Source organism: Plectropomus leopardus, chromosome 19, assembly GCF_008729295.1.
Source record: "Plectropomus leopardus isolate mb chromosome 19, YSFRI_Pleo_2.0, whole genome shotgun sequence".
Classification (NCBI taxonomy): Eukaryota; Metazoa; Chordata; class Actinopteri; order Perciformes; family Serranidae; genus Plectropomus; species Plectropomus leopardus.
Window position 1 is genome coordinate 26,857,709 of NC_056481.1, and position 27,369 is coordinate 26,885,077.

At 39.0% G+C, this 27,369-nt stretch overlaps 1 protein-coding gene across 1 annotated transcript in view; it reads right to left on the reverse strand.

The window, feature by feature from the left end:
• Positions 1–27,369, reverse strand: part of ryr2a (ryanodine receptor 2a (cardiac)) — a 237,273-nt gene that overhangs the window by 15,028 nt on the left and 194,876 nt on the right. The window contains exons 90-108 of the mRNA XM_042507822.1: positions 24,281–24,361; positions 22,741–22,829; positions 21,159–21,287; positions 19,834–19,938; positions 18,524–18,605; positions 16,570–16,728; positions 16,279–16,433; positions 13,785–14,000; positions 13,366–13,638; positions 12,063–12,269; positions 11,442–11,756; positions 10,005–10,072; positions 9,615–9,765; positions 9,015–9,101; positions 7,202–7,471; positions 6,851–6,981; positions 6,036–6,078; positions 3,345–3,478; positions 1,310–1,370 (exon numbers count right to left, since the gene is read on the reverse strand). Of these exons, the coding sequence (XP_042363756.1) occupies positions 1,310–1,370; positions 3,345–3,478; positions 6,036–6,078; positions 6,851–6,981; positions 7,202–7,471; positions 9,015–9,101; positions 9,615–9,765; positions 10,005–10,072; positions 11,442–11,756; positions 12,063–12,269; positions 13,366–13,638; positions 13,785–14,000; positions 16,279–16,433; positions 16,570–16,728; positions 18,524–18,605; positions 19,834–19,938; positions 21,159–21,287; positions 22,741–22,829; positions 24,281–24,361 (2,756 nt within the window). The remainder of the gene's footprint in view (positions 1–1,309; positions 1,371–3,344; positions 3,479–6,035; positions 6,079–6,850; positions 6,982–7,201; positions 7,472–9,014; positions 9,102–9,614; positions 9,766–10,004; positions 10,073–11,441; positions 11,757–12,062; positions 12,270–13,365; positions 13,639–13,784; positions 14,001–16,278; positions 16,434–16,569; positions 16,729–18,523; positions 18,606–19,833; positions 19,939–21,158; positions 21,288–22,740; positions 22,830–24,280; positions 24,362–27,369) is intronic.

Genomic DNA, 27,369 nt, shown 5'->3' on the forward strand with positions numbered 1-27,369 from the left:
TTTTCTGTGTATTTTACTGATGTTGTTTGTTTGTTTTATGTTTTTTTCTTAACAACGCTGTTTATGAAACTTTGAAATAATTATATAATGATTGTTTTTGAGGCTGTCCCAAATACAATTTTCTGGGCTCTGGAGCTTTGGCAATGATTAACAGAGAATATTCAAAGCTTTGGTCAACGTGCAGGGGGTGGGTAGATGGCGTATACGCACTGATAAAGGCCTATAGGCCTTTATCAGTGTCAGGTGATAGAGAGACACATGGAGACACATAGAGAACCCCAGAGCTTCAGGTGAGGGAGAGCCCGGTGTGCCTTTAACTGCTTGACAGCGGTTGACACTTTATAGGCCTAGTTTGTAAAGTTAGTTAAAAACTCTGACAGTTAGGCAATACAATAATCTGTGTCCAGTGTCCTAAATGAGTCTGCTAAATTTCATTGTGTGTCTGAAATGATAAGTGACCTCACAATGGAAGATATTAAAATTTGCCTGCCCTGCGCTGCAGGAAAGGGCTCCACTCAGTGTGAGCTGCGAGTGGGGGCTCAAGTGTTTGTGTTTTTACACAGCTGGAGACAATTTTTATTATCATGGATAAATTATTATAGCCCTATAAAGTACTCACAATAACCTCACAAAGCCCTGCAAAACAGAAGCAGAGCATACTAACTCCAACTAATCTAAGATGTATTTATTTCTCACCATCATTACAGTGACATTTGTCCTCTGCAATAAATTAATAAATATATCAAAATCCCTAAATTAGAAACTGAATTCCTTACCCAATTAGTGAATATTTGAATAGCCAGACATTCAGATTCAGCCCTAATTATAATACAGAGGGGATTTCAAAATTTGGGCATTTAAGTCAGACTATTTGTTATGGTATTTACACTTACCATATACTGTAATAAATACAACATTAACAAAGCATTCCCATATTTCCTTGAAACCACATCTGTAACAACCTCAAGCCTATTCAACAAAGTCAGTGTAAGGCTGTATGGTGCACTGAAGTGATTGTGTAGTTATTGTGAATAAGAAATCAGAAAATATCTTTAAAGATGGCAAATTAAGCCACATTTCACATATTATTATAATTATCCATTAACAGAATTTTATCAATTTTATTCTATGAATAAAAAACTGAATACTTTTGGAATACCTGTGGACATCATAATATTCAAATTCTTCTCTGAAAAAAAGGAAATGTCTTTGAAACCTCACTTATTTGTAAGCAAGAGATTGGTGCAGTGAATCTACTGGATGAAGCTAGACATGGCTGCTGAGTGAGTTTGTGCCTCTGCATACTCACATTATCTGTGAAGACCACCCCCAGCTTCCAGATCTGGTACTTGACATCAATGGAGTTGAGCCTGATGACAGAGAGAGAGAGAGAGAGAGAGAGAGAGAGAGAGAGAGAGGCTCATAGAGGATGATCATGAGTCAGATCATATGATCAGCAGAGGACCCCGCGCCTCTGAGGAAAACTCTGCTTTCAGAGCAAATAGTGTGTGTCCAGTGTGTACAAATGGACTTGTTGGGAATTATTCACACCAATCAAAGATAAACAGGTCTGCTTTCAGATGAGAACTGTTACTCTGCCTCTTAATACAGCAACAGGCCAGCAAACACTGCTTTGTCAAGTGAATCATCTCGGAGAAATAAAAAAGAGCACGAGTATGCTCTTCACTGCCCTTTGTAATGTAAATAGTGTGATAAACTTTTGTTTGCTGAAATAAGGGACAGAATTTGAGTTGCTGGATAAGAATGACTCACATCATATGAAATGATTGAGAAATCAGGGCCTGTATTCACAAAGCTTCCTAGTACAAAAACTTGCTCCTAGTGACAAAGTTCTCTGAAAATTGTTTTTATTAAATTGTTTTTTAGCCTTTAAGAGAGCATCTAAAGTTAAAAGGCTTAAGAGTTTTCTGAAGCAGAGGAGAAAATTGCAGAAACATAAAGAGGTCGCAGAAATATTCTCCAAATGCTGGGTGACAGTAAATGAAACACTACAGATTAAATGGTGCAGGGAGGATGTTTGTGGTCGATGTCATTTCTTTCCATTGAAGCTCCATAACACGTCTATGTTGCCTAGGACTGGAAATAATGATGGATAGTGTGGTGGCTGCAACAGAAATAAACCTGCTGATGTTCTAACATCCATCACCATGCTTCTGGGAATGTTATTGCAAGAGGAGAAGTCGCAAAACATCACTCAGTGGAAACAGTCATCTCGCAGTCATCTTTTGCACAGATCTTTAATAAAAACCTTCCTATAGTGATGCAGTTCATTTCATTTCACTGGGTATCCACACCTTGCAGTCTCATAAAAGGGCGTGTCTGGGTGTCTACAACAGCTCCTCACCAAGATAAAAGTTTCTGCCCCTTGCTGATCAGAGTCGCTCTGACAATTTTCCTAAATCAATCCCAAGACTACGACTAGAAAATTTATGGCTAAATCTGGAGCTCTCTGAGAGTATTCTCAGTGTCTGTGAATATAGCCCAAGACCTTTAAATTGGCAACTTATTCAGTAAATGCATGAGAGGTAAGGAAGAAAAGCTTGTATTAAGGAGAGGTGGATGTTAACTTTTACTGTTACTTTCCTGGACTTTATATTTATCACTTGTAAAAAAAAAAACTATTATTCATTACTCTGTATGAGCACTGACCTGACCCGCATAAAGAAAACATGCCTTTTTTTTAATCATGTAAAGGGAATCCTTTCAAAGACAGATGTGAATATGCTCTGACTCCAGTCTATCTTTGTCAGTGTGATAACTGGTCAGCCCACTATAGACAGCTACAGCTACTCTGAACATGATGTCAAATGTGCACCCCATGCTCGGTAAACCAGTCAACACTGTACATTTGACTACTCACTTTCTATACATACTAATCAAATACTTAAACACAACACTTGTTTTTGCTCCCATTTTTCACAGGTTTAAGATCTCAGACTTTTTTCACACTTGATCGATATATTTCTCTTAAATTTTGTTTGCAGATTTGTTAAAATTCATGTTAGTGAACACTCTTTTTCAACATAATCCATCTACCTGACAGGTGTGGGATATCAAGATGCTGATTAAACAGCATCCTTTTAGTTCAAAAGTCAATTAACTAACAACCCGACTAACACCCAGATTTAATTCATTCAATATTTGTTTTCTATACACATTAGGCTGCATTTACTGTATTTGGTGTAGCAATAATTTAAAGTTCTTAGAGTGGAGATACATATTAATACATATGTGTCTCTCTCTCTCTCTCTCTCACACACACACACACATACACACACACACACACACACACACACACACACACACACAGAGAGAATACTCACACAGCAGCCAGGGAGCTGTCTCTCCTGGGCTTCCTCTTTTTGTGAGAGTCGCTGAAGTCCAGAGCAGCCTTGTCCATTCCTAGCAGCTCACTGATGCGGTCATGGCCGTAAAACTCGCCATATTTATCCATCACCTGAGGAAGAGCAGGAACAAAGTCTTTGCAGTGGGACAACATCTCAAATAGAAGTAGAATATACTGTTTTTTGGTTTAAAACTAAACTTCAGCCATGCATGAACAGATGTGTCATGCTGCTTTCTGTCAGTTGCACACAAGAAGTAGTCTGGGACAGTATCTTCATCTTATGGCTTCCAGAACATCCATTGTGTTTTACCAGAGCAAGGATACTCAACCTACAGCCCACTGGCTAAACCTGGTCCCCCGTGTGGCCCCCCAACCATTTTCTAAATCACAATAACAATGAAGTGATCCAGACTGTGATTTTCTTAGTACTTTTAATAAGAAGAAGGTAGAAGGTAGATTTATTTGTTATTTTTTTAAAAAAAGTTAAAAAAATGAAATTACACACCATAAAACAAAAATAACAACAATAGAGTTTGCTTATCAAAAGAAGGGTCAGTGGAGGATCCTCCACACCAGACAGAGGTCCTAGCTAAGGCCCTAAAGTCTCAGAAACTTACTAAAATTCAAGAAATATTCTAAAATACTAGAAGCATCCTAAAATCCACAAAATTTCCTTAAAATCCTATAAATGTCAAAAAGGTTTTTTTTTGTTTAACCTGTTTAAGGTCTGTGGATAGAAATGAAATGACAACTGAAGAGCCACACAGGCTGCTTTTTTGGTTCACTGCACAGCTGATCAGGAAGAAGAAAGGCCTCACTGATACGTGCCATAAATCATCATAAAATGAGTATATAAAACATTTCTGTCCCTGTCTGTGTGTGTTTGTGAAAGAGAGAGGGGAGTTACAGTCTGTCCATCAGAGACAAAGCTAAATGGGGTACAGAGCTCCTTATGCCAAGATTAACTTTCCATCATGTAGTGTGTGATATGCAATTACTTTAAATCTTGTGTTACTGATCAAAAAAAGAAAAATCTGTAAAATTATCCACGTGGGTGTGATACAACCTGCTGCCAGGGCTGATCTTAAGACTCCTACAGTCTAAACTCAGCTTTATTATAATAGACTAAATGAATATAATAAAAATCTAAAGAACATCTCCCAACATCTGTCCTGAGTCCACAGTAGCTAAGCCATGTCATCCCAGCCCCATAGCTGAAAACTGCCTTCATGAAACAAACCATATCAAATAAATGCAATCTCATTATCCACTGTCAGAATTAACATGGACTGGAGGAGATTATCTGGGGTCGTATTCACAAAACATACTCAGGCTAAAAGTAGCTCAAGGGTGAGTGAGGAGAAACTCCTAAAAATAAGAGCTGCCTCAATCCTAACATCAGGAGACTTTAGTTTTGTTCTAAGAGTCATTCACAAAGCACGTTGATGCTAAAAGTATCTCAGTCTGAGACAACCAGGCTCACGCAGTGACTGGTCAACTGTGTGGACGTGAGAAAGGAGCCAGAGTTTAAACTTCTCATCAAGCTCTCTTTTGTCATCCTTGACACAACTATTTCTGTTTCTACTTATGTAAACAATCACATGTACGATAAATATCTTCAAGAGCGATGCTCTCAAAATCTGGGACATTTTTTGGATGATTTTACATCTCCCCCTCTTAAGGATGGCTGGCCTTAAACCCTGTTGATAATGATCATGTATAAAGACTTTTGATTTCCAACCTGGTCAGACATCACGTACGAGCCACATCTTTTCTGGAATAAGGTGGCTCTTATCCAGACATACTCAATTTATGGCCTGCAGGACAAACCTGGCCCCTGATAGAGTGCCGTGTGGCCCCTAAACCATTTTCTAATTCACAATAGGTGATTCACATTAGGAATTGTCTCTGTGCTTTTAGTGTACATAAGAATTCAGAGTGCATAAAAAAATGCCAGTGGAGGATCAGAGTAAGCCCCTGAATTCCTAAAAATGCCCCGAAATCCTTGAAATATCCCGAAATCCTTGAAATGTCCCAAAATGTAATAAAAAAAACCCCAAAATGTCCTAAAATTCTACAAATGTCTGAAAATCCTTGAAATGTCCTTAAATTCTCAAAGCACCCTAAAAACCTTCAAACATCCTACAATCCTTGAAATATCTCAAAATCTTCTGAACTTCCTAAAATCTAAGGAATGTCAAATCAAAATTCCGAGAATTGTTCTAGAATCAAACAAAGGTCCTAAAATCCTAGAATGTCCACAGTTCCTAAAAATGTCTTTAAATCCTAGAAACCTGTATGGGGCTACTGCGACTGGCCCCTGGCCTCCTGTCATTCTGCAAAAGTGGCCCCCAAGCAAAACAAGTTGAGTGTCCCTGCTCTGAGACCTACTCACAGTGAGTCATGTGCCTCATCAAATAAATATTATGTAAAAATAAAAGACCTATCTAAATTTAATTTGTTCTTCACGCTCCTGAAAAATGATGTCACCATAGAAACAGGATTAACTCCGCCCCTTCTCTTGTCTTAGGAGTTATCTTTGTTTGTTTGTCTCAGCAGCTTTGTGAAGAGCTCTGAAGAGGAAACTCTACAGGAAGGTTTGGGAGGACACCTGGTGGTCAGATCAGATCCTTTGTGACTTTGGCCCAGAAAAAGCAGCCACACATACCTTTCTCTTCACAAACTTATCCCAGTAGTTGTTGGGGAAAGATCTAAAAACCAGAGGGGAAAAAGGCTCATGAGTCACATAAAGGTAGAGTATTAAACAAAAAAATCTAAACAAAAATCTCAAGACAAAAACTATATTTACGAATTCCTTTAATGTTTGCTTTTTTGTCTGGACTTTGTAATGAACATCAGCGGTTACTGTGATGGTAATGTCTCCTCTGCACAACTGTCCTCACCACTGTGACTCTGTTCTGACTTTCTCAAACTTCATCAATATTTTTCTTTTGGTTGGTCACATATTTCCCAATTATTGACACTTGTCTTTTCAATTGATGTTGTAGCATAAACTATATAGTTTGGAAATACTGAAGGTTTTTTTTTTATTCCCATCAAAGACTTCTGTTTTTAGTAGGGCTTTCCTTGTCTACAAGCAGCCTTGGATTAGATTACAAGCAAGAGTAACAAAGACAGCTTGGTTGAGTTTTGTTTTGTTAATGTTGTGTTTGAATGAAGTGTGTTCTGTGTCTTCTGTGAACCAGAGAAAGTTGAATTCAAAAGACATACAGTTGTATATCTCTGTTTAATAAGGGAAATAGGTGTGAGAATATTATTGTCCTTAACATTTTGTGGGTTTCTATTCTATTATATTTGATACTGTGTATTTACTGTACTATGTATTTATTGTGTATTTGTTATTTACCATCATATACCATATGTCCTGGTAAAATTTCAGGAAAGTACGAAATATTAGATACTGCCCAAGCCTAACATGTAACACAAAGTGCATACAATCAAATAGGCACAGGGGGTACTCACTGTGTGTTGATGACCAGTCGGTCCCACTGTCCTTTGATGTCATCTTCAGATGGTTGCTCTGTGATATATAGGCCATCAAACTCCAGCTTCCTGGCCACCTCCTTTTCACGCTTAAAGATCACCAGTGGCACCTACACACAGTCATATATAATAAATAACAGTGTGAGTTGATTTAAAAAAAATTAAATCCTTGGATGGAAATATTTGAAAATATCTCAGAAAAAGAGTAAATCATTGCTGTGAGAGCAAATGACATGTTAGGAGTTAGCTATTTCAATTTGAATGACTAATAGTAAATGGACATTCCAACTTTTTGAATGTTTTGTGCTGTATCAGCAGTCAGTATCGTGCCTTGAGACAGTAATATCCAATGATGCAGAAGAAGGAGATGACTGTGTGCAGGACAGCCAGGATCCGTAACATGGGCTCCATGTATCCACTGCTCTCCTCCAGGACGAAGCGCACTGTGACGGGCTTCAGTGGCTCCCCAGCCTCATCCATTACCTCCTCCTTTGTCTCCAACACCTCTCCGCCCAGTGGGTCCCACTGAACACTGCTGTCTGGTTGACTGCTGGTGTACACCACCTGCCTTTCCTCAACCACAGAGGAGGACGTCGAAACCTGGTAGAGACAATTTAATAGTTGTTTAAATGTAGAAATCAAGCTGTGTTTGTGAGAACAACAGACAGGAAACATGTTTTTACCATGATGATATAACCAATAACAAAATTATGGTCTGGCCATAAAACATGTGCAACCCCTTCCTTGAGCCGAAAAATAAAAAGGTACTGCCTTTGTAGAGCTGAGAGTGCTCCATTTTTTTATAGATTGTCAGACATGGATTCAAACCCCCAAAACCTTGTAATATGCAGTAGGGATGCCCAATATTGTATTTTTTGCTGATATCAAATATTCAGATTTACAACCACTCATCTGACCGATAACCTATATTGTTATATCCATTTTTGTGATCCTTATCACCCACCTAATTTTAGTGATTCTTATGTCTCTAACATCATGTTCTGCATACTGTTATCATGATGACCCATCAGCAGATAGACATGAAAAACAATGCTTTCCAGTGAATGTAATATTCATTCATTGTGCAAAATAAGAAAAACTTAGGTTTGATGTTGATGTACAAGTTCACTTTGTCATTTAAAAAAAAACACATTTAGTTTAGTTTTAATTTGATTGGTTTTAATCCCCCTGAAAAAATATCTAAATTAGTTTAAATGTAGGCAACACTGTATTAAGAGTATTTTTACTGCTTTATCTTGCTGTAAGACAGCCCTTATTGATGGGGATTTAAAGCTGGTATATCAAAAACACCACACTCCACTGAACAGCGGAGCTGCTGCTCTACAGCTGCCTCCATTAGCTGTTGTAGAAGGTAAAGAGGAGACAATATTCAAATACAGTGAAAACTTAAACTTATATTGTTTTTTTTAGGTGGCTAAAATATGATTTGCTGTGGCACAGCCACAGGAGGACATCGCTTAGCTTCCATGCCGGTGTTGTGGGACTGTACTTTATTTTTCAGAGGAGGGGAGAGGCTAGGGTGTGACTTTTTTATTTAAAATAAATATAAAATACTACCTTTTATAATTGTATGTCCCTCACCTAAGCCAGAATTAAAAACAGGCCCCTCCTAAGTGCTTACTTTTTTGCAGCACTCCTTCCCCCCTCATAGGTAATGAAGAGTCTCTATCCCTAATCAGCAAGGGAGGCAGGTGTGGCAACTAGGAGCACACGCAGAACACACAGTCCAGTTAAAGTCCGACTGAGGTGTTTACATGACGGAATAGCTCAACTTCCAATCACATTATTTGGGTGTGTAAGTCCAATTTCTAGAAATTCAATTTAGTTCAATTGTAGTCGGACTAACATGTTGACATGCATTTTAAAAGCCCAGTTTTAGTTGGACTAACACAATAATTTGCCTTTTTCTATCATGTAAAACGTACTGAGTGTAATATTTCATCTTCTCTCTCTTTCCTGCATCAACATACCAACAGCTCTTAGCAGTGTTTTACCTTCCTGTAGTGGTTGTTGGTCTGAACGTACCATGACTTCAGTTTTTACACAAGGAACAAGAAAAGAAGGTCTGTGAAGAACAAAGGTTTCCATCTCTCACCTGATAACATCCCTGCTATCCCATTACCTTATAGAAGAGGAGGATGAAATTGATTGCAAAGGCAACAAACAGCGCCAGCATCCTCATGTTGTAGAAGTTCCTGGCAAAATAGTTCTGCAGGGGGGGCACAGATGAGAGCTCTTAATGTGTCTGCACTGTCCAAACAAACTGGTCTAACTGTCTTGGGGTGCTATACTGTGTGCCATTTAGAAAAAGGAAGAAATTCCAGTCAATATACACCGATCAGGTTATACATTATAAACAACTAGAATAAAAAGACATTAACTTAATGCCTTTTCCTTCAAGCTAATCTTCATATTAATTTTAGCTGAACTTGAGAATGAATTTTTACACAGAACAAGGACTGTGTGATTCCCATCTTACTGGTCAGTATGAACAGGAGGAGTGGTTACAGTACTGAAAACTGTTTCAATGTTTATACTGGCATGTAGGTTCTGTTTTAGGACAGATTTGAAAAAAGACCTAATCCTTTAATATCAGAAGTCATATTTACTGTTACTCCACAGGTAACAGAAACTGCTAATTGCTGAAACTGATGTAATATATTGGACTGGAAAATACTGAGTTAACAGAGAGCGTTGAAACAAGAGGACAGTAAAGCTGTACCAGCAGCTTCCTCTGGTAGGCGATGATCTTCTTCAAGAAGGCAGACTCCTGCAGATCCGGTTCATCAGACTTTGAGATGTGATGCCTTCTCACTTTTGGCTTCATCTTCTCATTCTTCTGTTGTTTCTCTTGTTTCTCGATATGTCCACTCCTGAAATCACAAAACAAGTCACGCTGACACACAGCTAACAATGCAATAACCTATTTAACAAGTGGTGGTGTCAACCTGTAACTCTTCTGCAACTGTGGTTTTAAGGTATTTCATAGAGGAGACCCAACTGTACTTAAGTTTGTGCACTGTCCATATAGTACAAAGTGTGTTTCTCTCTGTCACCATAGTTATACTGCAGATGGTAGTAATCAGATTACATGAGAAAAATGTGTACGTACTCTGTTTTTTCAGGTTCACATTCTGTCTCTGCTGTTGCTTCCTTCTCCTCTGAGGTAGAGCTCTTTGACTGAAACAAAAAAACACCATTAGAAAAACATATTTATTGTACTTTTACCCGTTTCAAATGTTTTTTTCTTGGCATTCTACCTGTTTTTTTATGACATTATCTCCTTTATTAGCATCTCAACTACTTAAACATGTGGTTATTTTACTCTTAATTTGAATTTTATATAAGCTTAATTCTCTTATCTACATTTTACTTACTTATGAAATTGTATTTTTTTAACTTGCATACCAATCTGTTCATGTATGCAGCGCTGTTCAATATTTGCTCTGCACATATAGACAGACACACACATGCGATAGTCTGGCAACCTGTCCAGGGTGTACCCCGCTTTCGCCCAATGAAAGGTGGGATTGGCTCCAGCCCCCCCGACCTTTGCAAGGACAAGCGGTTACGGACAATGAATGAATGTTTCTTATTTAGTCATTAGGCAGGTTTCCATTACAGATTCTTTTTTGAAATGTTGATAAAACACAATTACAAGATGACTGTATTTCCACTGAGGGATATTCTGCGACTTCTCTTCTGGCGATAACATTCAAAGAAGCATGTGATGGATGTTCAAAACATTCATTTCAATTTCAGCCACCACACTAGCTGTCATTATTTCCAATCAAAGCCCATGTAGGCGTGTTATGCGCCTGACTGAAAGGCGAGCCCCTTAAACGTGGGACTTCTGGAAAAAACAAAAAGTGTTTCCATTGCAGTTTTTTGAAATATGGCTTTTCTAATCACCTGAAATACCTTATGTGAGCCTCAAAAACTTTTTTTTGTGAAAAGTTGGAATTTTTTCAAAGTTGAAATGTTTCCATCAGGTGTACTTTATATTCGCAATTTCAGTTTGCGCAATATGAGGGTTAATGAAAACCCACCTAAAGTCTGTCTGACAGTTAGTCCACCTCTTTGGTCAAGACTGAAGTTTCTCAACGAGTTGATGGATGGCTGTGGAATTTGTTACAAATTCATATTACCCTAAATGAACTGCAGTATCATCAGCAGTTCTCTGAATTTTCCTCTGGTTCCATGAGATCAGCATTTAAATTTGGCCAATGATTTGGATTATGACCAAATAAGTGCTAAAAAACAAATGTTAGCTAACACACACACACACACACACACACACACACACTTTGAAAATACATTTAAAAGACTGAAGTTTGACATGCTCTGACATCTACACAGTGTGTCAGAAGTCAGAAAACTTAAAATGAATTTTATTTTCTAAAAAGGAAATAAAGTGTACAGAAACTGTTGCAGCCTTTGAGATCCACAGTGTGAACGCTATGAGTATGTTATCTGCTGTAGCTAGCTAGCTAATCAAACTATTACCAAGACTTAAAAAAAATAATTTAAAATATCACTGAAGACTCACATGGTGCCTGCGTCTGAGCTCAGGTGGGAGTGCTGTGGGCGGGGTCGGTGGGGTTGGGGAAGGAACCGGGGAGTTGAGCAGTTCGGTCAGGCTGGCGTTGGGGTTATGTGGGGTGATCTTGTACTGCCCCCCCTCTCTTCTTAAGTCCAGCCCAAAAATGTCGGACAACAGCTCGGTCTCACTGGTGTTGACTGCCAGGTCAGCCAGGTCCTCCTTAGGGGAGCTGCGGTCAGAGGGTCTCTTCTCTCTGTCCTCCCCTTCGCCCCTCACCTCGTCCTGAGTGGGGTCGGGCATGTTGGCGAGCAGCTCTGACACCTGGGGTGGACGCAGTTTATGGAATTAGAACAGCTCTTACTGCGTTTACTTTAAAGACCTGTGAATACACTGCTGGCTTCTTGTCCATTTATGTTCAATTCAGAACTTTTTTTGTCCCTCAAGGGGAAATTTGATCTGCAGTTGGTGATACAAACAATTTAAAAATACAATAAACAGGCACATAGAACATCATAGTAGCACACAACCAAACTCGATTAAAAGCAATCCAGATCAACAGCAAAAGTTTTAGTAGAAGTGTCAATAAAAGGACTAAGCTCGGTCAACCATTAAAAAAAGTAGAGTAACCTTTATGGTCTTGGCCCCCTCCACCAGATTGCCTCCCATGAAGGTGTTGTAGAAGATTCGGCAAAATCCTCTGGCCACACTGAACGCCACATGGAGGAGGCCCAGTAGCATGGACCAGTAGAAGGACACCAGGGTGGTCACCATGTCCTTCACTGTCATGTTCTTTATCTTCTTCATCTGCTTCTTCAAACTCTTCATGGACAGGACCTGAGAGGACAGAAAGGGTAGAGGAGGTCTGATTGGAGGTACTTATCTGTTTACTGTTCAGTCAGAACAAGGACTGTTCAATGCCCAACACTGTCAGATCCAAGTGGACCTAACGACTGCTGATCACAGGTGCACCTCTCTTCATACTGAACCAACCACAGTGATCACAGTAGGCAGGTTTCCATTAACCCTTAAACTGCTCAAATTGAAACTGCAAACATAAAATACACCTAATTTAAAAAAAACTCCTGTTTATTACAAAATAGTTTCTACGCTCGCATGATGTGGAATTTCAGGCGATTCGAAAAAGCCGTATTTTGCAGTACTGCAACAGATACATTTTTTCTTCCTTTCACTTGGTGACTTTTATGATGGTTTTTGCAACTGTGGCTCAGGCAGCAGCAAAGCATCCCCACCCTCCCTCTACTCTCTTGCCTTGTTCTCGCTGGCAGGACACATTTACTGAAGCTGTTATTTGTCCAGCTACGAGGACGGCTTTTTTTGTTTTGCTTTTTGTCTCAATTTGAAAGGAGTCATCTATGTTTTAACAACATTTTGCTAATGAGTTATTGATCTGGGAAATCAGAATCTGTGTTTATCTTTCCAGCGTTACCAAACTGCTTCAGTCATTAAGCTGGTGTCCCTTCTTCCCTGCACTACACACTATACACACATAAACACAATGACATCCACACACTAGGCAGGTTTCCATTAACCCTCAAATTGCAAATATAAAATAGGCCTAATGGAAACATGTCAGTTTAAAAAAAAAATCCAATTTATTGCAAAAAAAGTTATTAGACTCGCATGAGGTGGTATTTCAGATGATTTGAAAAAGCTATATTTGGCAAAACTGCTATGAAAACACTTCTTTGGCTTTTCTAGGTCACATGATGCTATGGCTATGTGCTTGTCAGGCATGATGCAGCAGGAGCTACAAGAGGTATTATTGCATCATATCTCTTTAAATGTTGAGCGGATCATCCAGAAGTTTTGAATACACACACACACACACACACACACACACACACACACACACACACACACACACACACACACACACTGGCTGTTAGCTGTGTTTAGTGTGTGCGCTCACCTTTATCAGAATCATGACGTTGTACCGCAGAGCTAACAGAGCCATGCGGATGGTGGTGACAGAGAAGAAGCCCATCTCGGGGTTCTCCTCGTCGGGCTTCTCCCGCTCGCTTTCCTCTTTCACAGCTGAGCGTTCGCCAGCGTCGGACATCTGAGCCGCCAGCTGCATTTCAAAGATGGTGTCCTCGCAAAAATTCACAAACAGCTCCATCTTCTCCTTCTCCCCTCCTTCATTCACCACGTCAAAGATGAACTGACGCTTGGATTCTTTGACCTGGGCAGAGTTTATATTAGTAAAAACAAGGAGCTTGTCGGGAATGTTCCGTCATTATTCAGCACTGTAACTGCATCAAATGGTGTGACAAACAAGCCACAAATGTTGTATGAACTGATGTAGTGTATGTGTTGAAGCAGCTTTACCTGAGGTTTCTCCCACTGTGTCCGACTGGACTCGCTGATCTCAAAGTAGACCCTCTCAATGCGCTTAGCACTGCCCATGATCTCGATGCGGCCCAGGTAGGGCTGGAAGTAGTTGAGGACGCTATCTGCCAGCTCAAGGAAGGTCTGCAGGCGGGTGTCATGAGGCATGTGCTCCGACAGGTTGGTCAGCAAAACTGCCACATTGAAGCCAATGTCCTTTTGAATGACAGTAAGTTCAAAGTGTTTATTCTTTTGCACAAAAGTTTCATTTTTTTAGCATCTTTAACACTCCTGCACACTTCCTTCTGTGCAGTAAGATGGTTGGCAGGTGTAATTTGGTAGAAAGAAAATAGTTCCTGCATGGAACTGCTCACAACTAGGTCTGCCGACTATCTGTAGTAACCTGGTCATGATAATTCTGGTGAGAGACATTGCTGTTGAGTTTTTCAAATGTATGTTTTGGGCAATTTGACCAAAATCAGAGTGCCATCTAGTTCAATAATATTGGAGATAAGGCAGATGTCTGTACAGCCGCTATCTTTAACACTCAACAACTCACGCCAAAACTATCTAGATTGTTTGTTGTAGAGGTAACATTACAGGTAAGAGGAAAATTTTTACTTTGAATCAAATGACTAAAACGTTCTCTACACTTAGTCCTTGTTATCCCATCTCACTCTAATTCAGGTTAGTTGAGGTATTTTTATGCTCCCTTAAAACCAAGATAACAAAGACACACTTTTGACTACACTGTCAATCTAGAAGCCCAAAAACAAGAGATTTCCCATGTTGGGTTCCCCATATAGTGTGTGCCACACTAGTGGCCTGGCATTGTCCTCAATTCATTTTGATTTTCAGGGGGCGTTAACAGTTAAAGACCAAAATGCCTCTGCAGTTGGATGAATGACAGTCAGAACATTGAAAAGAGTGACAGTGCTGAAAACACATGCAAGTTGGGGTGGTGCTTGGTACAACAGTAGGCTTGGGCAGTATTACTGTGTTGTGGTATACGAGGCTACTTAGAAATCCTAATGGTGTGCTTATAAATACAGGTAAAAATTTGACCCCTTATCTTTTGATCAACTTTATTCTGGAAAGGCAGTATCGCGGGTGTTTTGCATGCAGTGCACATCAGGTGCCACCTATGGTTAGTGTGGTGCAACCATAGACTGTATATATAGATGGACGACATGGCAGCTCCCCAAAAGTCTTAACTTTTCGCAATCGCCCCCCGGTTGACTGACTGCAGTGTAGGTCCTAAGGCCTGCTCCTCCATGTTAGTGAATGGACATAAGCCAAACTAAAACTAAAAGTACACACCAAATACAGTTTTCCCCAAAATGGTTTATGTCACTGAAGATAGTTCTCATCACCCTGATGTTTGTTCAAGTGTTTGTTTTTATTATTGGTTTTAATGAGTTATTCAGTGATACAAAAGGGAGCTTTTCTGCCATGATTGACAGCTGTGACAGCCAATCTGAGCGCTCACATTCAAAGGAGCTGCTCACGATTGGTTGGATGGGTGTATCGGCCGGACCACCCCCACTGTGGATATCGCTACTACGCAAGCTCCAGCTCTCAATGACATCATCCTCGCAAAATGGCAATGTCCGTATCCTGCATACTTTAACCTAATTTCAACCTAGCGGACAAGTGAGGGCGTGCCGTTCATATTTATATACAGTCTATGGGTGCAACAGGCAGCGTAGCTGACTGTGACTGTGAGGTGAACCTTACATACAGTGGGACATCATCAGCTGTGGTGCCCCCAACATCAGAGAGCGCGAAGAGACTGCTGGGAAACCAGCAGGGGATAATTTTGACCAAACCAGAGATGCTGACTGTTACAACAGTTGGAATAACTAACTCAACGACTAACAACACTGATGAAAAACGTATTGGGGTTAGTGCAGCACATCCATATCGTCATAAACCATGTACTCCGGTGAAATTACAGGAAGACAGGAAGGAATGAAAGTAGATACAACCCAAGCCTACTGAACAGAACACAAATGTTCTTCTAAAATCACCTGAAGCTAAAAAATAAACAAGACATAAAAACAGTCTTGTTTCATTTTTGATCAGCACTGCCTTATCTGACAGTTGGCCCTGAGTTTTGAGAGCCTGGTAATCACCAGTGATCAAGCCCACTCCATTTAGAATAAGGGCTGTGACAGGCCTAACCAAAACCTGTCTGGGGATACCAGAGAAATCTGACAGAGTAAATGAAAAATGTGGTTCCCAGGCTAGAGACATAAAAAATGCTACCATATTACTATTTCTACTCTGATTTTGCAGAAGATATATCCCTAACTCCCTGATCCAGTCCAAAAAAATGCAAAGGCAGAAGAAAAAAAATGAAAAAGGTGACAGAAATAGAAATAACCACAGCTCTCATACTAAACACCCTTTAAGATGTTGAATCTTTTTTTTAAGAATACATTTTAATTTTTTAATAAAGATTATAAAGATCTCTAAACATCAAGGCTGTTACCTTAGCTGGCTCATGAAAGCGCTCCACAAATTCTTCATAGTCCAGGAGTTCATTCTCATCAGTCTCAGCACATGAGAGCAGGAACTCGGTCTCAGACTGGGTGTAGTGTTTGTGGCTCTCCATGGCCTTGTGGAAGTCCCTCTTGGAAATGACACCTGTGAGTTCATTCATACATCTATAAACCATCAGCAAGTCTCTATAGGTCACTTTGGAAATCATCATACATTCAAATGATCTGATGCTTTCCCAGTGACTAATATGATAAAAGAAAATGTGTTTTTAGAGTCTTGCCTTTTCCGTCAGGGTCATACTCCTTGAAGGTGTCTGAGGAGGTCAAGTCCTTCAGTTTAAGGAACATGTCAAAGAACTTGAGGATCATCTCCACGTTGTTGGAGGACTCCACCAACATGTCCACCATCTGCTTCCCAATGGTCCCATTCACCACATTTCCTGCCAGACAAGACAACACATTTACAATACAGGGAGACACAACACATTTTGAACCATAGACATCAGACAAAGCTTTTGCCAAAGTGTTTTCAAAGCTTGGCCATTTTCCCAGAAATCACTGTGACGCCTGTTTGCTTGTGACACTGCTCTTTTGTCTTTGGTCACTGACAAGGTGACAGTTGACTGAATAATACTGACTGCCAGAACATGTTTCATTGTGTCTAACAAGACACATCCATCCAGAACAAAGTGCAGCAGAAGGCTCCCTTTTGACAATAAACTTGATGTGACGATTTAAAGCATAACATCAGCCTGATATGCATCACTGTTTCATTTATCTTTGGAATGCAATGTCGTTGATTATTTAATATGTTTGCAGACACTATTTATTGCATGATCAGCTTGTCTGGTAGAGATTTTTCCATTCGATCACAAAGATCTGTATTAGCGTCAATCAAATCATTTTTTATTCATTTAATTTTCGTTAACAGCGACGCAGGGTGCAGCCTTCATTAACTCCCCAACTCTCCATCTGACTGTCTCACCACTCTGCTGATGTGTAAGAGCAGGGGCTGAGCCCCACTCATGGCAAAACAGCACACATCAACAAAAAAGCAGTATGAGACAGTTTATTCACATTATTTACTGCAGGTATGAGTACCTGTTTTATTTCAGCTCACTGTGAGTCTAGTGTTTTTTGGGTTTGAGAACCACAGTGTGAACGGCCCTACTAAAAATGGTAAAGCCTTTCCTTTGTGTTTGTAAAAAATCCACGTTCATATAACACTGTGAGAACTATTCTCCTGTTAATGGATCTACAAAAAAAAAAACAGAAGTGGTGGTGTTTTCAAAAGATTATACTCTGCAACCTGTTTTCAAAAGTTTGTGTTTTCAGGCCCCCAAAACTCTGTAGTCATGAAAGCAAAACCGCAGCAAACGTTTAACGTTTCATGCAAGAACTGTTGACGTGTAAATGGCCCCTAAAACACATGATGTTTCTCTGCCCTAATTGCAGCAGACAGACACTGGTGTAGAGCTCACTACAACAACAGTAACCACGCCACTACAAGTGCAACAAAAGCCCCACAAGGCAAAAAGCAAACAGGGCTAATCTTTCATGAAGCAGTAAAGATATGAGGACAATGAAAATAAGCACACAATTTATTCATGTAACTCAGGCACAGGCTGCACAGAAGCAACAAACACTAGAGAAAACTCTCTAAAAGGGACAGTGAAATTCCCTTGAGACAGCAACAAGACCAAAAAGATTAGAGAGAGCCAAACTGTGCACTGTGCAGCTGTAATATCAAGGAAAATAGAAATCAGATTGAGACTGTATCAGCAGATATTCAGTATCTAATGTCTTGGATGGGGGGTGAAAAATGGGATCAGGACATCCCCACTGTCTTGTGCCATAGACAGCAACATGTAGAGATGTGTGCAATTACTGTGCTCATTTGAGAGATTAAACATTTGTGGAACCAAACTCTTCTCCAGACATGTTTGAAAGGATGTAAAATTACTCTGCTATTAACAGTGTACTGTTGAAAATGGTTTTCTCACATAAAAAGTAAAAATAAAGGGGGTGGGAAGTAAATCTACTCTTTGTTTCTCATTGAGAGTTGTTGAATCTGGCCTCACGCCCCATCCATCAATGATGACACATCATTACATTACGTTACAAATACATTACAAATACAAATACATTTGTGATAAGCCAGTGACCTTGTGTTTCTGTCTTTGTATCAGCTATTTCTCTAAGCCACTCCTGCTTTAATGTTTAACACAGACCTACCCTCCAGCATAGACAGCAGCATGACCACCATGTCTTTCTGAAGATCCATCAGTTCCTTTAGTAACTCAATCTGACTCGAGTCCTGAGGTAGAAGAATAAAGAGAAAAAGTTGTTTTAAGACTTACAAATCCATCTACACCTTAACCATTTCAGAAAGATGTACCTCAGAAAGGTTCTTTGCACTGATAATTTCTGTCTACAATGAACGATATTTGATGTGAATATGAAGAAATTAGAGGCTGGAAGGTGGGCTACTATAAATTCCAGGAAACATTGTTTATCATACCTTTATTGTATTATAACAGTCTTATACTCATACTGCTCTGTGCACAAAGTGCTTTTCAAAGTCACGCTTTGAAAAAAAAATCATACTATCATCATATCATATCATATTATCTACTTTCATTGAGGCAATTTTTTAACCAACATCAGTCCTAATTCTAAATATCAAAGGTTCCTTCATTTTCAGAATGTTAACGCTTTAAATGACAGTTTTTTTCCAGTATGCTGTTACGTTTTTAGAAGAAAAAAAAGCCATCAAAAACTGAATTATTTTCAAAATACTATATGCAAAGTAGATTTTTATGATGACAGCCTGGGATATGCCAATTAATAACAGCACCACTGACTGTGACAGTGTACCTAGTGAAAACAGTAAGTGAAAATAGTAAGTAGTAAGAGAAAATATTTTCTCTCTATGCCAGGTGGAAAATGGTAAAAATGACAAATTCCAAGTCAAAAGCCCAGAATGACACCCAGAAATAATACAATGCATGTTTTTATGCTTTGATGGCTGTGGGACTAAACATGTCAGTCTGAACGACTTTTAATGGAGCATTTTTTGCAACAGTCTGAATGTAAGTTAGTTTCCACAGTGTATTTTAGACTTATTGTACAGAGGGATCTTTGCTTTTAGTTTAATTATACAAAACATAATTCTCAGAATCATATTCATATTTTATCGTCCTAAATGTTTGCAGTTTGGTTTAGTCCATAATCGCCAGCCCATTACTATTTATACTGATATGATATGTATATATATGTATGATGGTAAACAGATTTTTTTGAAGATAGAAATGTTAATTTTTTAATTATTAAGAAAATCCTCATCAAACCTGTCGTTACTAAATAATATGTATACATCTCTTGACAAAGGCCCAGTCATTTGTTTGTCCCATATAAGAATCTTTCTGGTAAACCTGATAGTTGATGATGGAAAATGTGAAATAAGGGAACAAATGAAGAGAGAGGGTCTAAGAAGAGTCCATGGCTGAACTCAAATTGCAGATGACACGGTGACTTAAACTCACCTGAGACAGTTTCATCTGCATATGAGCGAAGACATGCAGAAACCCCACCACAGCGTCCCACAGCCGACTATGGGCCAAACTTTGCTGGTTGCCAGTACACGGACCCTGCATCATGCATCATGAGTGACAAACACATCAAAATCTACTTTTACTTTTACTGAACAGGCTTCCTACATTCAGAGAAGCATTTACAACAGTTACAGTCTACAGTATTACAGAATGTCAATGTCATGTTGCTTTAAGCTGTCCATTAACCTTTAAAAGCAGGATAATCGATTTCTCCCTTCACAAAAACACACAGTCATAGCTTCTGCCAACACTGAACTGGAAAGATTTACCCAGTTATTATCATTAGAAATAAACAAAATCATTCCTCTATTTTAGCATCTGAATTGAGCAACAGTTCAATGCAGGTAAAAGCATTTGAAATGCTTATTACTGACAAATTATGACTTTTAACCCATTGAAACCTTTTCTTGTGCTGCTCTCAGAGGCTTTTCACAGTATTGAAACCTTTGGTAACATTTTCTATGAAGACAACATCTATAATACATTATGATGGCATTCATAGTGAATTATATACTAATGCACTATATCATTAGTCATAAACCATTTAAGATTTGACTTACAATGATTTGTAAGCGGCAAGGGTCTTATGGATGCTCTTGACTTGTTATAAACTAGAGGTTAAATGCTGGGGATCATTGTAAGTCAAATCTGTAATGGTTTATGACTAATGATATAGTGCATCAGTAAGCATTATGTGTGTTTATGAGTGTAATCATAAAGCATTATGAATGCATTAAATTCATTATTAATGCTGTCATAATGCATTATAAATGTGGTCTTCATAGTGTTACCAAACCTTTAACAAATTAATTTGCTTTCAAAAACATGGGGAAAAGGCCATGAGCAATCGTGAGAAATGTTCTACAAATTGCAAGAAATTAGATATAGGGGAAAATGTCTAGGAAAACAGCAAAAGCTACGGGAAAAACTATATTGATAGCTAATTATAATAAGTATATTTAAAGTCATGTTACAGAATTATTATAATTTTTAACCACTTTCTACAGGTTTTATTTTATTTATTTATTACTACTTTTCACTTTTCTTGGAAATATGACTTATTACTGTTGTTCAGTGCCTTCTACCCATGTTTTTTTTTAAAAATCAAGCCAGTTTTCTCAAGTTTCAAAGGGTTAAATTTTTGTTTGGATGATTTAACACATTATCATCAACTCCTGAGAATGCTCCAAAATACAAGTCTGGTTTATTCAACAGAATAAGACTTCAACAGTGATAATAGGAGTGTCGTCTTGTACCTGGATGTACTCTGTGAGCGTATTGAAAACCTGCTTGGCCACATTTATTGCCTTGGAGAAATTCCTCTGGCCCTGCTCATCGATGACATCTTTCCCAGAATAATACCAATAGAAATCACTGATAGACTCCTGGAGGAGAGTCAGGAGGGAGCAGGGGAGGGGCAGTCAAACAAGAAATAAAAAAGAAGACAAGCATAAGACAGACTTTCTACAAGTATATTAACTGAAGATACAGCTGTAATATTTTAAATTATTATCATTTGCAGTAGTAGTAGCAGTAGAAGCAGTGGAATACCGCTGTTAAGCTGAAATCAATTCTTATCCATAGACAAAAATTAAACGCAATCTGAGAAAAACAAGCAAAAAGAACCAAGAGTAAAAAAATAATCTGTTAAAATTCGCATTTTGCCTTTTGTTTTCATCAGAGATTTGCCCAAGGAACTTTCTCTCCAGCAATACAAGCAAAACATCGTCACTATTTTCTATACTAAGGGCCATATCCACAAAAGAACTGCTTTTGCAGCGCTAAACCTATGCAAATGAGAGAAAAAGATAGCGTGCAATCCACAAAGCACATTCAAAGAGAGAAATGCATGCAAAGAGTCCTGGGTGTGCCTGTCCCATTTGCATGTATATGAATTAAGAAATATTCAAAAATTCAGTGCAAAATTGCCCCCTTCCAATGCAAATAAACCTCATTGCAAATTTTGCCATCTAATTCACAAAGACCAGCGCTCATTGCCACAGACAGTTACAGCGGTGCTATTTAAGGCCATTGAGACCCATGTATTAAATAGGTGCAGTTTTTCTCTCTTTAAAGCTTCTGAGCTTTGAATGATTTTGAATTGATATTGAGTGATATTATTGGAGAACACATAGCCAACTGTGGGCAACAAACTAAACTGACACTTTCTGCAACATTTGTGTTCTCTGCAGTTTTCATTATGAACCAATCTGTGTTATGAAATACGGAGAAAAGCCTTAAACACTGGGAAAAGATCTGTTTTTCTCCGTATTTCATAACACAGATTGGAAATTGCAAATTGTGCTCAGCTGCCAAACTTTGTGAGTGTGTTAGCACTGGCATATAATTTGTGCAAATTCTTTTGTGGATAGGGTGCTAAATGGATCCGACCCTGTGTCTCTAGAGAATAATGGAAACACTCAAACTTGAAATCATGACCCTGTTACCCAGACCTTGTTAGCTAGGTAGTTCAGTAGAATGAAAATAGTTCCTACATAAAACTGCTCACAACAAGGTCTCCAACACTGTTATCAGGTTTATTGGAAATTTTAATGCTCCGTTTATTGGATTTAAACTGTACTTGTTGCTGTATCTCTGTGTCTCTGCAAGACAGATGCACAAAATGACAGCTGCAAAAATTGCCAAAACTACTGCTGGCTCCTTTACAGTTAAGATGGAGCAAAGATAACAAACATGGGAACTAATTCATCTACTTAACTTAAGTGGATCAGAACATGTCAGGAATGGAAATAAATCGGCAAATGGTCCAATTCAAAATGAGATACCCATACACATTATGTTGTCATGAAGCAGCAGAAGTGAACAAAAGGAGCTAACCTGGACTCTGAGGAGGTAGTCAACGGTCGAAATAATGATGTTGACAGTTGTATTATTTCCTGTTTGTGTCCTCAGGTAGTTCTGGAAGTCTGAAACAAATATTGCAGAAGATTGCAATTTTGTGCTTGTAAATTGTGTTAAGTGGAGGAAGACAAGTAGTGGTAACATTTGTCAGACATGTTATGTTTATGTCTATGGCATGAGAATGGAATCCCCACCCGTTCTCATTCCGAACTCATAAAATAGAGCCGCTTTGACAATGCTTTGTGCGCAAGATCACAACACCAAAAGCCACCATTTGTGTCCACATGAAACGCCGCAGGATGGTGTCAGGTGTAAACACAGTCCAACAGAACTGGTCGCTGTGTTTTTATATGTTGGCAGATGGCCAGACGGCACCTGCCCCACCACCTGAGAACACGGGCGGACGTAACATGTTGCATCCACATGAAGTCAAGTCAAGTCAATTTTATTTATAAAGCCCATTATCACAAATCAAAAAATTGCCTCAGAGGGCTTTACAGCATACAGGATCCCTCTATCCTTAGACCCTCACATCAGCTAAGGAAAAATTTCCCAGAAACCTCAGGAAGAGCAGTGAGGATGGATCCCTCTTCCACGACGGACAGATGTGCAATAGATGTCGTAAATAACAATTAAATATAGTAGAAGACAAAAAGACATAAGAAGCACCGCAGTACAGTGTCAGGTTGAAACGCTGCTGGTAACAACGTAATATAAGGATTGTAAGGGCACCCATAGGGTGGGTAAAGGGAGGTGGATTGGTCCAACAAAACCCAGACTTTCATGCGAGAGTCAGGTCTCCTTCCCATCTGAATGATGTTTTTTTCTACACCTAAAATATGCCTCCTTCCCCTAATCCTAACCATCAGTTCCACCATGTATTTTTGTTGATGTCCTGGCATTAACAAACATTCATGGTGTTACCATGTTATCATAGTACCAGTTACCATGTGCTTTTGTTACCTAAACATAACCACATGCAGCGTAATACCACCATGTGCTTGTGTTGACATTACCGTGGTGGCAACATCAACAGCAGACGCAGAAGGATACGTGGAGCATAATATGTAGAAGCAGATGTCCACTGCAAAGCGGCAACATGTGACGAGTTAGGATGAGAACGTGTTGGAAATCCACATAGAGGAAAGCTTATAGACTCAGAAATATGAGGGGTCATCTTCTGCATCAATCAGTGGGTTAATTAAGACATCTACAAAAAATGGTAACACTTTCTATGAAGCTGATGTCTATAATGACTTATAATGCATTATGAACATACTTATACTGGAGATTGGCATCATATTGAGTTTTGATTATTTTTAGAAAGCATTATAAATAAATACGAGTGCTTCTAACTACAATTATACAGCACTACAGAGGCATTAAAATGCGTTATAAGCATGTCCACAATGTATTATAATGCAATATAGACATGGGCTTCATAGAAAGTGTTACCAAATATTCTTTGACATGTTGGTTGAAGAGACAAATTTTCAGTAAACACCAAAACACACACCTGAGTTGTGCCCCTCACAGAGCAGCTGCAGGAAGCGGAAAAGGTCACAGGTGAACTCATCATCCTGCATGACCTTCTCACCTGGCCGGAGAGAAGAAACACACCCATACACATACATGCACACGCACGCGTACACCGACGCACACACACATGCAGACACACGTATGCACGAGCACATACATAGGTATGCACAGACGCACACAGGAGAACACGGGCATGTGCAAACACACACATGAATGCGCACACACATTCATATAAACAGACACACAAACACATAAAGAAAGTCAGAACAGGGAGACAGAAGCAGACGACATACAGGAGAGGGATAGACAGACAGGAAGATGGAGAGTGAACAAGTATTAAAAAGAGATGGCGCTAATGCGAGGAAATCCCCAGTGTTTTCTTTTAGTCAGTGAAAGGTGTAGGCTCATAATACACCATTCTGACCTAATGCACAAACACACACAGACACTCTTGGATGAGCAGTGGGCAGCCACAGCACTTGGTGGAGTGACGTGGGCTGGTTTTTAAACTGCAGCATTTTACAATCAGGACTGGATACAGGTTGGTTTAACGTTTTTCTCAAGGCTGCTCTAGTTTAAAGAACAGCTTTCTGATATAGCGTCAGCTTAGATTACAAATCCATTGAGGACAGCTGCTCTGACTGTGCTAAAATGCTGCTTTAAACCAAGGAATGCAAAAGGAAAAGAGGGGCAGAGAAAGGAAGATGAGACACTATACAACAACAGAAACATTAACAGAATACATCTATACAATATGACAACAAACTGGACTGGGCTGAGGGAGGAAAATCTGTAGGTGTGAAACAAGGCTGAAAGTGCAGCTTTCTTTTTCAGTGCACGCTGTTTAGTAGAAGTGTAACATTTTCTATAAATCAGTCCCGCTAGGATAACAGAGGATTAGTTTTACTAATGGCCCAAAATGACTGAATTTATGCTGACTAAAAATCAGGGATTGGGTCACTTTGATATTAAAGGTATAGTTCAGATTTTTTGAAGTGGGGCTCTATGGGGTAAACCCCAATTCCAATGAAACTGGGATGTTGTGTAAAATGAATATAAAAACAGAATACAATGATTTGTAAATCCTTTTCAACCTATATTCAAGTGATTAAGCTACAAAGAGAAGATATTTAATGTTCAAACTGATAAACTTAATTGTTTTTTTGCAAATATTCACTCATTTTGAATTTGATGCCTTTCTAATTTTCTAAGCACTGCAATCGGGCAGTGCACTTACCATGAGGGGGTTACTGCAGTACATAACTTAGCTTGTGTGTGAGACTTCAGCCTGCTTCTCCAAACTGGTGGCATTCCAGCTGATCTGTTTGTAATTTACTGTCTATGGATAGAATCTCACTTCAAAAAAGCTAAATACTGGACTGGTAAACCAAATCTTACCACTAGGTGTTGCACTGGGACGTAATAACACCGTGTTTCGACTATTATGCTGCATCGCATGACAGCCGTGTGTCAACATTTTCATTAAATATGCACCGCTGTTATGTCATAATAACAAACTGTGCACCTATCAGCTGTGCACTCCTGATCAGATTGAAGATGTAACAACTTCAAAGTGGATGAGTACTTGCCATCCTATTTTAAACTTTTTAACGAGAGAACACATATTTTATATGGTGAGATTTACTGAAATGAGTCCCAATATAGCCAGTGACATGTAGGTTATTATTGGCAATAGTCATTTCCCAGAAACTTTCAGCTCCCTGGCGATCTCCTTCTAGCCAGCTGCCTCCAATTTAGGATTTTTTAGTGAAATAAGGACATATTGTATAGATAATTCCTCATTTCAATGTCATCAATCAGCTGTCCACCAAAAGTCCAACCAACCTCCACTTAGTACACCTGTTTTGCAATTTAAAAAAAAAAAAAAAATTAAAAAAATTAAAAAAAAATTTTAAATCCAAAATACAATACAAAAATCACATAAACTAGACTACCACAGTATTAAGGTATACCAGGGTATTTAGTCATCCCAAAGGTAGATTTTTAAATGTGGTCTACAAGTGCTCCTCTTCCTATTAAACTCACTGTATGTAGTGCACAGCACGCACCACTAGAGCTCAGTCTCTAGTCTCTACTTGTGGAACAGGTAGCTGAGCTGAAAGACACAGCAACACCTGGTGGAAGGAGAAATTACAGGACTGTAAACAACAGGCGGCCAGCAGGCAAAGAGAGACCGCGGGGAATTACATGTTTTTTGTTTGTTTTTTACATCCAACTTGGTGAATTAAGGATTTATTTTGACCAACGCAGAGCTGGTCATTGTTGGAACAGTGGACTTACACTAACACTGTATTTTCTATCAAAAATGCATGTAGCAAATGCTTCTTCAATGACACTTTATTCGTAAAATTGTCAGATAAGCTGAAAATACTGATGCAGAGGCTGTGTAAAGGCACTTTCAAGCTTATTTCCAACACAGTGATAAACCAGATGAGGGGAATACATATTTTCACAGTTGAAAAAATAATGAGACAACATAAACGTATTATTGCTAATATCTTATCAAGGATTATAAATAGGATTATAAAATATGACAAGATAAGGATGTGGTGTACAATAAATGCACATAAAATTTCCTCTAGTCCATCTGTCCAATATGTAAGGTTATTACACTAATCACAGTATAATGCATGACTACAACTGCAACCAAATCATGAAATTAAAAAACAATACAGGGTGAAAATAAGTCAAAACATCAAATCATATAAAAAGGACGGGTTATTCAAATCAAGTTTTCTCACTTAAGCAAAACAGTTATGAAGGACACATACACTGACTACAAACCACAGCTCAGCCAGTTAACAGAGAGGAGAGGGGAAGGAGGAAGGGAGAAAAAGATCAGAGTTCACCCCCCCTCCAATCACAGAGCAGCATGGCCAAAAACAGCCAATTTAAAGTCCAAAGTGCAACACTTACAGAGAAAAAGAGGAGAGGTAGACCGAACAGAACAGATGAAAAGGTGAGATGAGAAATAAGCAGGGCTGCAAAAACTAGCATTTTCTATATTTTGGTGGTGTTTTTTTTTTTTTTTTTTTTGCAGATTAA